Source organism: Prionailurus viverrinus, chromosome A2, assembly GCF_022837055.1.
Source record: "Prionailurus viverrinus isolate Anna chromosome A2, UM_Priviv_1.0, whole genome shotgun sequence".
Classification (NCBI taxonomy): Eukaryota; Metazoa; Chordata; class Mammalia; order Carnivora; family Felidae; genus Prionailurus; species Prionailurus viverrinus.
In genome coordinates this window covers 62,348,176-62,360,685 of record NC_062562.1, presented here as the reverse complement: position 1 = coordinate 62,360,685, position 12,510 = coordinate 62,348,176, and the positions used below count along the sequence as shown (strand labels likewise).

Below are 12,510 nucleotides of genomic sequence, written 5' to 3'. Positions count from 1 at the left end.
GGTACCCAGTAGGTTCTCGGTAGGCGCTGCAGCGGCCAGCATGAAGCTGGGGTGGCATGGGGGCTTGGACACCCAGGGGCTGCGAGGTTTCTGGCACCTTCCCGGCACCTCCAGGCTGCAGTGTCCTGACTCATATGCCCCTCCACCTGGGACAGGGTGCAGACTGGGTGAGATGGTGTCTGTGAAGTGTCTGTCGCGGCCGGACACGCACTGAGTGTCCTCAGGACTGAGCAACGTCAGCGGAGCTCGGGGAAATGGAAACACTGGTGTTCGGGGTGGAAACTTCTCTCTGAACGATGCTGACGGCACAGGGCACGTCTGGCCACGACAGGGGTGAAGTCTCCAGCTCCCCTTGGCGAGGGCGGGAGTGAGCGGATGCTTCAGGGAACTTTGCAGAGAAAAGTTAGCGTCTCGGGGGAAACTCCCCACTGAGCCTGTCGGAGGCTCCTTGTGGGGGACGCTCCGGCAGAAGACGCCACCCGGGAGGTTTTCTGGAACCTGCTTCCTTCATTCTTGGCCTTTCCACTTGGGCCTGTTCCAGAGACTCCGATGATTGGATTCGGGTGGCTTTTCCCTTCTATGTCGGTAAAGAGCCTGGCCAGCAGGCTTGTAGCACCTGGCACCCCGGGATCGAGGGCATGTGAACTTGTTGGCGCAAACCCGGGTCTCACCGAGGCACTGAGGCTTTGAGGCCCAGAGCTTCCCAAACTTTAAAAGTTAGCTGTGAATTAGCTGTGGCTCGCAGCATTTGCCTGGAAGCAGCGGATGGCTAGCAGCTCGCCGGCTGTGGGCACTCACACGTACCCTGGTGTCCGGCCGGCGGGGGCGTGGGCGGCTGTGCTCCGGGGGACACGGTGGTGGTGGTCGGCCAGGCAAGGCCGTGGCTCCTGTAGGGAGCAGGTGGCAGGCAGAGTGATGCAGACCTCCCACGTGCCCCCAAAGCCCAACATCCGCTTCTGCATGAGCTGCAGGGATCCGGGCTCAGCGCCATCGGGCTGTTTACTAAGCCCCACTTGCACTCAGCAGTTTGCTTCCCCTGAGAGAAGCTGCTGCAGAGAAGCCCCCAGCCCGTGGCAGCACGTGGCACGGGCAGGACAGGCTGACCGGCCTGGCCCATGCGGATCACACAAATGCCTCCCTCTGGCACATTTGCTTATCTGTGGACTCACGCCCACACTAAGGCTGGGGAGGGGACCCCAGCCCCACCGGCGACGCCAGGAGACTCCCGGGTTGGGGCCTCAGGGCAGGTGTGTCCCCGGTCCCTCGCTCCCCACGCCTTCGGGATCGGGGGCCAAGGGCTCTGCGCCGGGGCACCTGGCAGGGGTCACACTAACACAGCGTCTCCCTGTTGCGTCTCGCAGCCTGCAACGTCTGGTACCTGAACTCGGTGGAGACGGAGTCCCTCACTGGCCACCAGGCCGTCCAGAAGGCCCTGAGCCTCACGCTGGTCCAGGAGCCGCCTCCCTTGTGCACCGTCGTGCACTTCAAGGTGTCCGCCCAGGGCATCACCCTGACTGACAACCAGAGGAAGTGAGTCCTCGGGGCACCCCCAGGGCCAGACCCCCCCCCCGCCAGCCTGCGCGGCCCCTGGGGATGCGTCCGTCACCCCCGCGCTCCCCTGTCCTTTCGCACCTCCCAGGAGCCACGTGCAACCCCCTGATATTCAGCCCAAAGGTTTTCTTCTTAGGATGTGGTAAAATTGTCAGAAGAGAGAGAGATTTGGACCTTTGAGTATCACACACGTGTGTATAATTTTTATTTAGTTAAAAAAAATTTTTTTTAAGTTTATATGAGAGGGAGACCACGCAAGCGAGCAGGGGAGGGGCAGAGAGAGAGAGTCCCAAGCGGGCTCCACACTGTCAGCACAGAGCTGGATGTGGGGTTTGAACCCACGAACCGTGAGATCATGACCTGAGCTGAAATCAAGAGTCAGATACTTAACCAACTGAGCCACCCAGGCGCCCCGCCTGTGTAATGTTTAAACGCAAATATCTTTTAAGTTGATTCTGTAAAAACACCCGGGGACCATGGTAGAGTCCCCCGGTCTGCTCAGTGTCCGTACATGTGATGGGTGGTCGTCCCGTCTCAGGTGACACGGAGCTCAGGTGACCTTGCTAGATACTATTTCAGCGTCCAGATGATTGTAACCTAATAATGATTAGTTCTGGGTAAGAGTAACACACGCTAGTAATAATCGTTCATCATAATCCAGACATTATATAACAGGTGATGACCTTCACGTGTCTAGACGGTGTCTGATTATCCGGGTGATAGTATCTCAGTGGCCTTCATCAGAGCTGTCACCGAGTAGTTTCCATGCAGTAGGAGTTCCAGCAGGAACAGTGTAGAGCCCAGCCCGAGGAGTCAGGTGCACAGACAGTGCCTGGTCCTCCCCCACCCCTGCGGAGCCTTTGACCTCAGGATTGAAGGCATTTCAGATGCACTTCCCGTTTACCTGTTACGGAAACAGACCGGTGTGGTTAGCAAGAGAGCCGGGTCCTCAACAGTAAGAGCAGAAGAACGGCAGGAGCTTCACGGGGCACAGGATGGGTCCCCTAGCACCCACCCTCCCCGGTGCAGCCCGACCCGTCCTCGGCACCCGCCCCGCAGCCAGTGTGACAGTTCCCCCTGGCGCCATCAGGTGCATCCTCATAGCTGAGTTGGGTTCCCATCCTTGACGACGCCCTGTCCCCAGCGAGGAAATATGGCTGGCGATGGTGGGTGGTTCGTGGGCTGAGAACAGGAAGGCCAGGCTCACTGGCCCCTCTCTCTGGGTGCCAGGGCTCCCGGGCTCGGTCCCGACCTCCACGCGGCTGGCACTTGCACAGGGTTGCCCTGCTGAGAGCTTCCCTCTTGCCGAGTGCCAGCTCCCCCCACACCCGCTCTGTCCACCTCTGATGGTGGTACACAGGGCTCTTTGACCAGTAATAAAACCGCCTTTGGGGGGGGGGGGCTGCCCCACGCATCACCGTCACCCTGATACCCGGTGGTGGGACCCTGTCCCCCTCCGCCCTGTCCCCACAGGCTCTTCTTCCGGAGGCACTACCCCGTGAGCAGTGTGATTTTCTGCGCGCTGGATCCACAGGACAGGAAGTAAGAAATCCCTGTGTGTATGAAGCGATGCGTTAAGCATCCTTTGCCCGTTAAGTTAATAAAGAGGCTAACGTAACTCTTCCTCCTCTTTTAATCTGCAAGGTGGATCACAGACGGCCCCTGCTCGAGGTAAGGTCCCGGGATGCCGCACCTTCCTTCTCCAAAGTACATTCTCTTACAGGTTTGCAAATGGGGTTTCCGTCAGGAAATGACTGAATCTCGCCAGCGGGTTTGGGTTGTGCCGTAAACAAAACTGAAAGTATCCCTTTCCGTGGGAAGGGCCTGCCCAGGGTCTGCGTTTCTGCAGGCTCTTCTCTGCAGGCACAGCACTTCCATTCGGCCTGTATGTGTGGTCGGGTAGCAAGGACCGGATTGCGTGGCTTTTTGGCTGCTCAGAGCGGCGTGCGCGGCGGGCACGTCAAGGTCAGGGTGGAAGGAAGGACTGCCTGTGTGTGAGCGTGAACCACACAGCGGTCAGTGTTTCCCAGACGCAGATGGCGGGCTGAAACCGCACGGCGCTCCCAGAACTTTCCGGAGCTGTGTGCACTCCCCAGGCCGGCTTCCTCGGTGTAACCTGAATTTGATTGCCTGGAATGTCACATCACAGAGGTCTGGCTCTGGCGTCCCCATCTCACAGTGATGTTTGTCTCGGGGTCTGATAAAGCGCATGGAGACCCCAGGTGGGGCCTGGGCTGCCCCGCTCTGGCACGTGGGGCTGACGGCACTCGTCCCTGCGTGGAATGTGCGACGCCATCGGGGTTACTTGAGCCGAGCCCGCTTGGAAACCGCTAAACAGGAACAGAAAAATCCTTCATTTTTCAAAGATGGAGAAGGGGCTTTGCCAGGGAACCAGACAATGGAAGTCACTATGGGCAGCTGAGGGCTCACGGAAGCCTGTCCAGAGAACAGTTCCATTCTTCTAAGAAAAATAATTAGATGTGCTGTGCTTCTAAGCAGTCTCCTTGGTAGCGTGTTGTCTTGACTGGGGTGTAGGGGGCTGGAGAGGGGAGCTCTGACCCCTGGAGGTGTGAGCGCTCCCCTCACCGCTCCGGTGCCCCGTGAGGTCTGTGCCCCCACGTAACCTGATCGAGGAGAGAGCAAGCCACTTGCCCCCGTACCCGAGGACCCCAGCCCTCCCTTGGGCGGGGTCCACATGCTGGGCGGGGGCCCAGGAGCCCATCCCGTCCAGAGTCTGCAGGATTCTGGCCAGGAATGGACCGGGGCAGTGGCCAGCCACACAACTGCTTGACCTGTGAGGTGGGCAGGTGTGGATGGGTATTGGACAGGTATAGACAGATATCAGACAGGTGTGGGCAGGTTGTCGGGCAGGTGTGGACAGGTAGTCAGGCAAGTGTGGACAGGTGTCAGGCAGGTGTGGGCACGTAGTCAGGCAGGTGTAGACAGGTGTCAGGCAGGTATGGACAGGTTCTTGGGCAGGTGTGGACAGGTTGTCGGGCAGGTGTGGACAGGTGTCAAGCAGGTACGGGCAGGTGTGGGCAGGTGTCAGGCTAGGGGGCAGCATGAGTGGCGGGTCGCGGTAGCTGCAGTGTGGGAGGAAGCAGACGGACGCTGGCAGTCTGACCTCGGCTTTCCTTTCGCAGAGTCTTCGGTTTTGTGGCCCGGAAGCAGGGCAGCGCCACAGACAACGTGTGCCACTTATTTGCGGAGCATGACCCGGAGCAGCCCGCCAGCGCCATCGTCAACTTTGTGTCAAAGGTCATGATCGGCTCCCCTAAGAAGATCTGAGCCCCTTCCCGCCAGAGACAGGAGGGGGGCCAGGGCGTCTGCCGGGTGGCAGCTGGTGAGCCTGACGCTGCAGCCCCAGGAGGGGAAGGGGATCCCTCTCCGGCTTTATAGATCTGAGGACACAGCCCGCCCTCTCCTGCCTCCCCTGGAAGACTGCTCCCCACACACTCCTGCTGCCAGGTGCTTCCCGGGTGGAGGCAGTTGGGCACCTGCAGCGCCCACCTGGGCTCCACCGCGTTGGAAGGGGCCGTGTAAGGAAACGTGTTCCTTGCACGCCGGCGTCTGTGGGAAGGAGGGCGCCCGGCCCTTTGGTTGTGGCCCTGCGTGAGCAGCGGGGCCATCGCCGGTGCAGAGGGCCCCGGTCCGTCCCGTGCCCCCGGGAGGAGACCTCTCTCCTCCACGACAGAGACGCTGGCTAACCGAGAAGGCTTTGCACGTCTGACGAAGGCTCGTGCAGGTCAGGCCCTTCCAGAACTCTGGGGAGGGGACAGTGCGATGGCTGTGAGGACGGGGAGGTCACCCGATGACGTCAGAGAGCCTCGGCCCAGCGGGCGGTGGTGGCCTCAGCCTCCTGCTCACACGCCGAGTCTGAGCGGCGCACTGGCCGCGAGAGGAGAAAGAAGAGGGACGTGAAATGCCATTTCATGTAATTTATATTCTGCTTATGCCAAATTATTTATGATGACACTTTCCTGTTGCTGGACGGGACGGGTCCCATCGCTGCGGGCCGCGGGGCTGAGCCCGTGTGGGTGCACAGGTGATTGGGGGCCGCAGCCCCGACAGCCTCGACCGCCTGCAGCCTGATGGTCGACGTTGCATTTCCGGGCTGCGGGTGACGTCCCTTCTGGGGAGGAAGGTTCCGGAGGGTGGGTCACATTTGGGTTTAGACTCGCCCCTCTGTGAGCTGCCGGCCACTCGTCCCGCCTCTGCGGCCCCCGTGGGATCCTGTGTTTCTAGCGTCCTGAGCGGAGAGACAGGAGGAACAGCACGAGGCTCAGACCTTCCAGCCTGTTCTTGAGCTGAGGGCCGTTGCTCTGTACCACCTTGGAGACCAAGCCAGCTGTGCCGTTCGTGCCGAGGGCCCTGCGCATCCCCCAGAGCGGGAGCTGGAAGGAAGGCCTGGTCTTCAGTGTAAGGCGCCTCTCGGCCCCGGGAGCTGCCCGCCCTGCCCGGCTCTACAAAGTCCAGACCAGCTCTTGAGCCTCCCAGAGTCGCTGGCAGCCACACAGGAGGGGGTGGGAGTGTGTCTCGTGAGGTCTCTGCTTTAAGCGGGTCAGAGACCGACGTGGGGCCACACGCAGCCCGAGTGCTCGAGCCCCCGTGGGCGCTGAGAAGGCGGACACGGTCCCCGGCTGGTCCAGTAGCTGCACCGATCACAAGTGCCTCATTTCTGTGCCAAATGTTTGCCTTGGTCTTCGCGGACCTTCTCCGCCGACTCTTTGGGTGTCTCCCGGAAGCCCTGGTGGCCCGGTCCTTGGCAGAGGCCACTGGCATCACAGCTTTCCCTTCGTGGCAGAAATTCGGCCAAAGGGACCTGAGCCTGAGATGGCTTCTACCCAGTTTGACCCAGAGACGGCAGCCCGGGTCCCAGGTCCTTCCGATGAAGGAAGAGGGCTCGTTCAGAAATCCGAGCAGGGGTGGGTGTGGGATTTGGGAGCACAGGCCATCAGATGACCGAGGCATCGGGGCCTCCTGTGCAGTCCCTGTCCGGAGCATTCCAGAAGCCACACCCGCTTGCTTTTTGAACTGACTGGCCAGCTGCGGCTTCTCGCAGGGGTCAGGGCGTCAGGAAGTTCGCTCCCTCTCCGGAGCCAAGGGAAGCCAGTTCCATGGGTTCTGGCAAGCTGGTATGACAGATTTCTCCCTGTTACACACCCGTTTCACAGAACAAGATGAATCCACAAACTGGGGGCTCAGACCGCGGGGAGCCCTGTCCCGCCCCCCCACGCAGGCCAGGGGTCACTCCGCGGAAGACGCTGTCCCTGACACCTGGCCTCCGGGCACCAGCAGGCACAGGGGTCCTGTCCTGGGGAGGTCACGAGGCCTGCCCCCCCACAGTGTCATAGCCAGGGTCCTATTAACCTGCTTGTTAACCGTATGCTGTATTCCTCCAGTGCTAACCTATAACCACATTAAGTCAAACCGAATTCAAGGGTCTCCACGTGTATCCCTGGCGTCCTAGACCTTACGTCTCCTTATCTGCCTTACTATTAGTGGGTATTTTTACTTTTCTTACATTGTAAAGAATATATCCAGTATGTAAATGAATGTTCTATAAACCTTTGTATAGTCATTTTCTCTGCTTCTCAAATATCATCTCTATTCAGAGTATAATAAAATTATAAACATGGCAAAGCCTCGGGGAGGCAGGCACTTCTTGCCGTGGATGAAAGTGTGCGTGTGCGCGTCCGTCTATGTGTGCGTGGGCATGTGCACGTGTGTGTCTGCATGTGTTGAATCGGGAGTTTGAAGCTGATTTTTTTGTGGGTCCTTGGATTCCATGATAAATTAACATGTTTTGCCTTTAGGAATGCATTTCAAGATTTCTGCCCAGAGACCTTCGAAAACCTACATTCGAAGATACTAAGAACTGAATCATAACGTGTGGTGCTGCTCATAGATACTGATCCGTTTTGATGTTCAGCCCCCCAGGGGACTCTTCCCGCGTCTGCAGAGTTGAGGCCTGAACCTGAAGTCTGGTGGGTTCACCTGTTGCTTCAATAACAGATGCTGGCCGTGCCTGGAACCACCCTCCTTGGTCTCCCCCCACTGCCAGGTGGGGGCCCATCATGCTGGCTTTTTGCCGTCTTGGGTCTGGGCCGCCTTCCCTGGTCGACGTCCCTCCCCATGTAACTGATGGGGACACAGGACCCATGGCCCCTCACTCTCTGCGTCCCTAAAGCCCAAAACTGTCGCCCAGGCCCCGGTGGGGGGATGGTCACTGGGCCGCGCCACACACTGCCTTCCTTTCCCACTGCAGGCCTCGGGCACAGATGAGGTCACTGTCATCATAAAGCCAAGGGCTGCGACCATTCACGTAAACACAACTGCTCAGTCCCAGCCAGGAGCGTAAGGGAGAGTGGTGTCCAACAAGAGGTTTGGGGGGCAGGGGCTGGACCCTTGACCACCAGTGTCACAGCAAGGAGTCAAGGTGGGCAGGGCCCAGCAGGGTGGGTTTCCAGGAACACAGTTTGGGTTTGTCGCGGTGGCCTGGAGTCTGCCAGAGGATTCCAGAGACCAGCCACCACCGGGCACTGCCCGGCCTGGAGTCTGCCGTGCAGATTAACTCTGTGTTCGTCACCCAGGGGCTAGTGCTGATGGAGGTACTGTGATGGGCGTCTGGGTCCCACCCCCACAGGGCCCTGGATCTGTTGGAGATGGGCATCTGGGTCCCGCCCACGGGGGACCCTGGGTCTATTGAAGATGGGCGCCCAGGTCCTGCCCACTGGGAGACCCCTCGATCTCTGGGAGATGGCCCCTTGTCCTGCCCATGGGGGACTTCCTGTCCCATCCTCCCTCATGGTTCTTGTTTCTGATAGAGGTATGTGTGGTCACCAAGAGGGTGAGATGAGCTTCCTCAGGGCCTCAGAGGTCACATTTCACACAGCAGACGCAAAGTTGGAGTTTCTCGGCAGACTTGGGGCCGTGGGCACATGCTGGGCAGGGACATTGCATGACGCGGGACTGGCTGTATCCAGACACGTTTGGGTGCAAGGCTGTTGGGCTGGTAACAAGAAAAGGATCCAAGAAGAAATGGCCTTAGCGTCCCTGAGGAATCACGGTCTGCAGTGCCTGGGCCAGGGCAGCCGTGGGGGGTATCGGACCCCAAAGCCCTTTGCCTGTGGGAGGGTGCCCGATGCCACGACAGGTGACCTGGCCCGAGGCCTCTCTGTCCCCATGGATCTGAGACATCAGGGTGGTGAGGGGCCACCAGGAGGAGGCTGTGCCCCTCCCGGGGAACACACTGTCTCCCGCTGTCATGGGGTCCACAGAAAGGCTCAGCCACGGAAGTCTCCCTGAGCCACGGCTCCACTGTCTCTACCACTGAGACACCTGTGCCACCAGCAGCAGCCGCAGGGACCACGGGAGCCTCAGCACCAGGGAAACCACACAGACCAAAATGCTGTGGCAACACAGTGATGATCGAGCCATTCGTGCGGGCACAGCCTGCCGCGGGCCAGGAGCCGGGGCCACACATATACTGGGCCACCGCCTGCTGACTGATCAGAGGTTAGTAGGAGTCAGAGTCTCCTAACATAAGAGCCCAAGCGTCCTGGCGACGGTAGAAAACCACCCCCAAATGACCCGTGTACCGGGAACCAGGAAACTCATGACAGGAGAAAAGACAGTCCTTTGCCCCCAACATCCGGATGAATCCGAGGCCAGAATTCCCGGTCTAGGACAAAGCAGCCGACGAGGCTTCAGCTGGCACATGCAAGCCGTCCTCACGCAAGTGAAAAGACAGAAAAGCACAGCAAAGAAACAGGCGATGGAAACGAAGCAGAAGTTTCCTTACAGAACGGAAAGGTACAAACAACAACTCGCTGGAACGGGGTCATGGAGGGAGGGGACAGGAGAGGGACCCTGCCTTCCGGGACCGAGCGAGAGAGCCTGCCACAAGAAATGGGCCGCCTCCAGGACCCGTGGGGACAGTCACGCAAGACACAACTGCAGTGTCCTCGAGTCCCGGGAGGGGAAAGGAGAGGAGGGGCTACGGAGTAGTTGAGGCAGCCACCAAAGGCCCCAAATCCACAAAGACCCGGCCTGTAGATTCAAGAAGCTGAGTGAGCCCCAAAACTAGACAAACGACAGCAAAAAAATCCGTGCAACTGCTGTGAATTCTACAGTCCCTGAACTGGTCATGATGTCACGGTTCGTGGGATTGAGCCCCGCGTCGGGCTCTACACTGACAGCACGGAGCCTGCTTGGGCTTTAATCCCCCCCCGCCCCTCCCCCACTCATGCTCTCCCTCTCTCAAAAATAAGTAAATGTACATAAATAAATAAATAAAAACGCTTGAACTAAGCACACCGACCAAGGGACAGAGCTTGGCACAGGAGAACCAAAACACGACCCAACTGCACGCTTTATGCTTCGGATTCAGTGACAGCGGGTTGAAATTAGGATTTGAGACTATCTTGCCAACGTTAATTTTAAAACGCCAAGGCCCTGTACCAGTGTCTGACCACACGTACTTCAGGGCACAGAACACAGCAAGGCGCAAGGAGGCCCGTCATACAGCTGTGGAGGCTCAGTCCCCAGGGAAGACACGACGACCCTCGACGCCTACCCACCAGACAGAGCCTCAGCAACGGAAGCCAAGGCTGGTGGAGCCTGAAGGAGAGGCAAACGCACACTTGTGGCTGGGGGCTCAACGCCCCCTTCTCGGCAACGGGGGGAGCTCCGCAAAGGACGCAGGACCCCAGGCAACACGAGCAGCCAACGGGATCAAATGGACAAATGTGGGCCTGCCCACCAGCAACAAAAGACACGTTTTGAAGCAACTGCCGATGTTGGCCAAGATAGCCCGTACTCTGACTCACAAGCGGAGGGTGGATCCAGGGAAGGGCATGCATCCTGTCCGGGAGAAATCATGGTTCCGCACACCGTGTACGGTCACCCGGATTCTGGCGGACAGCAGGTGTAATTGGGACAAGAAAGCAGACATTGGTTGAGTGCCTACTGTTTACCAAGCACAGCGCCAGCTCCTGCTGGTTTATGGGTCCGCCCTTCCTGGGCTGCAGAGTCCAGGCAGTCCCCACTTGAGGCACGCTGTACTGGGGGGATAGGGCCCCACACAGATGGCCCGGGTGACCATCTGTTGCACTGCCTGCAGACAGCCCCAGTGGGCGGCCCCGGGAGCTGTCCCCGTGCCCCTGTCGTTCCCATGGTAGGGTGGGGACGAGCGAGGTGACCCTCCTGCTTGGACACACACAGCTGCAGGTGGCCCTGGCCCATTTACAGACAATGACGATCGGCGGCAGAAAGGGTCAGTAGCTTGATCGGGACACAGGCCTGGAAAAAAAAAAAGAAGAATCGCAGTTTGTGGTCGCCCTTGTGTTTGGTTTAGTGTCTTTCTCTCGGTGCCCCAGCTGGGTGGCCGGAGCCTGCGTCCTCCCTGAGAGGCCCGTCCCTGCACCCTCTCCCCCAGTGAGCGATTCCGGTGAACTGGCTCTTCCTGCTGCGCTTTGCCCTGCATTTGGACCGGAAGATGCCCGGGATTTGCGCTTAAGCCTTGGGGGGGGGACAGGCTGAGCGCATGGCGGGCGGCATTGCCCCCTGGTGGCCAGCGCGGCTTACTGCAGCAGGGCGGGACCGCCCGTCCCAACCGCGCTGCGCTGTCAGCCGCGGGCCTGCAGGTGGCGCCGGAAACGGACGCGCATTCCCTCTGCGGCTGTGACCGGCCACCAGAGCCGGCTCCTTTGTCCGAGGAGAACGGTTGTAGTGCTTCCCTGCAAGGTCGTCCTGAGAATGAACTCCGCGTGTGATGGGCTAGCACAGCCCGTGCGCGTCATTTCCAGCCACAGTTGTGCTTGCAAATCGTCGATGGTCTGTCACCCCCGTTAGGTGAATCCACAGGATTTGTGGACCATCAGCCTTTCCAACCCTGAAAAGCTGAGCCCCGTGAAAAGTGACGAACGCGGTGACACCCCCCCCCCCCACACACACACACAGGACAGGGGCGGGCAAGCCTTTCCGTGTTCAGGTGGGGGCTGGTGTGCTGGCTTGCACAGGGGTTCCACCTTGCAGCTGGTTCCAGAAGCTTCCCCTCCCAGGCGAGCGCGCTGGTCTGGCCTGGGCGTCTCCGTCTTGCCAGGAGTGGGGGCGGATGAGCTCCGAGGGGAGGACGGAGCACCGTCCTCTCTTCCCTCCACACAAGCCATCCTCGTGCTCAGGTGAGAGGCACAGAGGAATCCCAGGAGAAAACCAGAACACGCTTCCTCCCCAGGGGATGGAGATACCCCCTAACTGACTGTGGTGTTGGTGGATGGCACGGAAGCTACTGAGAACCACCCAGTCTTACATCTTCAGTGGGTGACGTGACATGCTGTGCGTTGTATCTCAAGAACACAGTTGTAAAAGTAAAACCAGAAGAGAATCCAGGAGGAGAGTAAAGACAGACTTGAGCATCCTCGGAGATCCAAGCTGGGATCCAGGCATCCCGGTGAGGAGCGAGATGGGACTTGGCCTGCAGCACCCAGCACTGGATGGGCTGAGGCCCTGCCTGTCACCCCGGGCAGCGGTCTGGGAGGCGAGACTGGGAGCCTGGACAAAAAGCCTTTCTCTGGGGGCGCCTGGGTGGCTCAGTCGGTTAAGCATCTGACTTCGGCTCAGGTCACGATCTCACAGTTCGTGAGTTCGAGCCCTGCATTGGGCTCTGTGCTGACAGCTCAGAGCCTGGAGCCTGCTTCACATTCTGTGTCTCCCTCTCTCTCTGCTCCTTCCCTGTTCATGTTGTGTCTCTCTCTGTCTCAAAAATAAATAAACATTAAAAAAAAAAAAGTTAAAAAAAAAAAAAAGCCTTTCTCTGTCAGTCTTCTGCCCGGTGTTGATTTTAAGAGATGAGATGTGTCTGCTGAGGATGAGGCTGTGGGCTGGTGCCAGGCTTCTCTGCTGTGCCCAGAGGCCCTGGACGCCTGCTCTGAGGCCCGGCAGAGCCGAGAGACTGCG

General features: G+C 59.2%; 1 protein-coding gene across 1 annotated transcript in view; it reads left to right on the top strand.

Annotated features, from left to right (window-relative positions):
• TNS3 (tensin 3) overlaps positions 1–7,194 on the top strand; it is a 216,389-nt gene extending 209,195 nt beyond the window's left edge. Inside the window, exons 28-31 of the mRNA XM_047836463.1 lie at positions 1,362–1,530; positions 3,025–3,093; positions 3,196–3,222; positions 4,695–7,194. Of these exons, the coding sequence (XP_047692419.1) occupies positions 1,362–1,530; positions 3,025–3,093; positions 3,196–3,222; positions 4,695–4,839 (410 nt within the window). The 3' untranslated portion in view covers positions 4,840–7,194. The remainder of the gene's footprint in view (positions 1–1,361; positions 1,531–3,024; positions 3,094–3,195; positions 3,223–4,694) is intronic.
• The last annotated feature ends 5,316 nt before the right edge of the window (positions 7,195–12,510 follow it).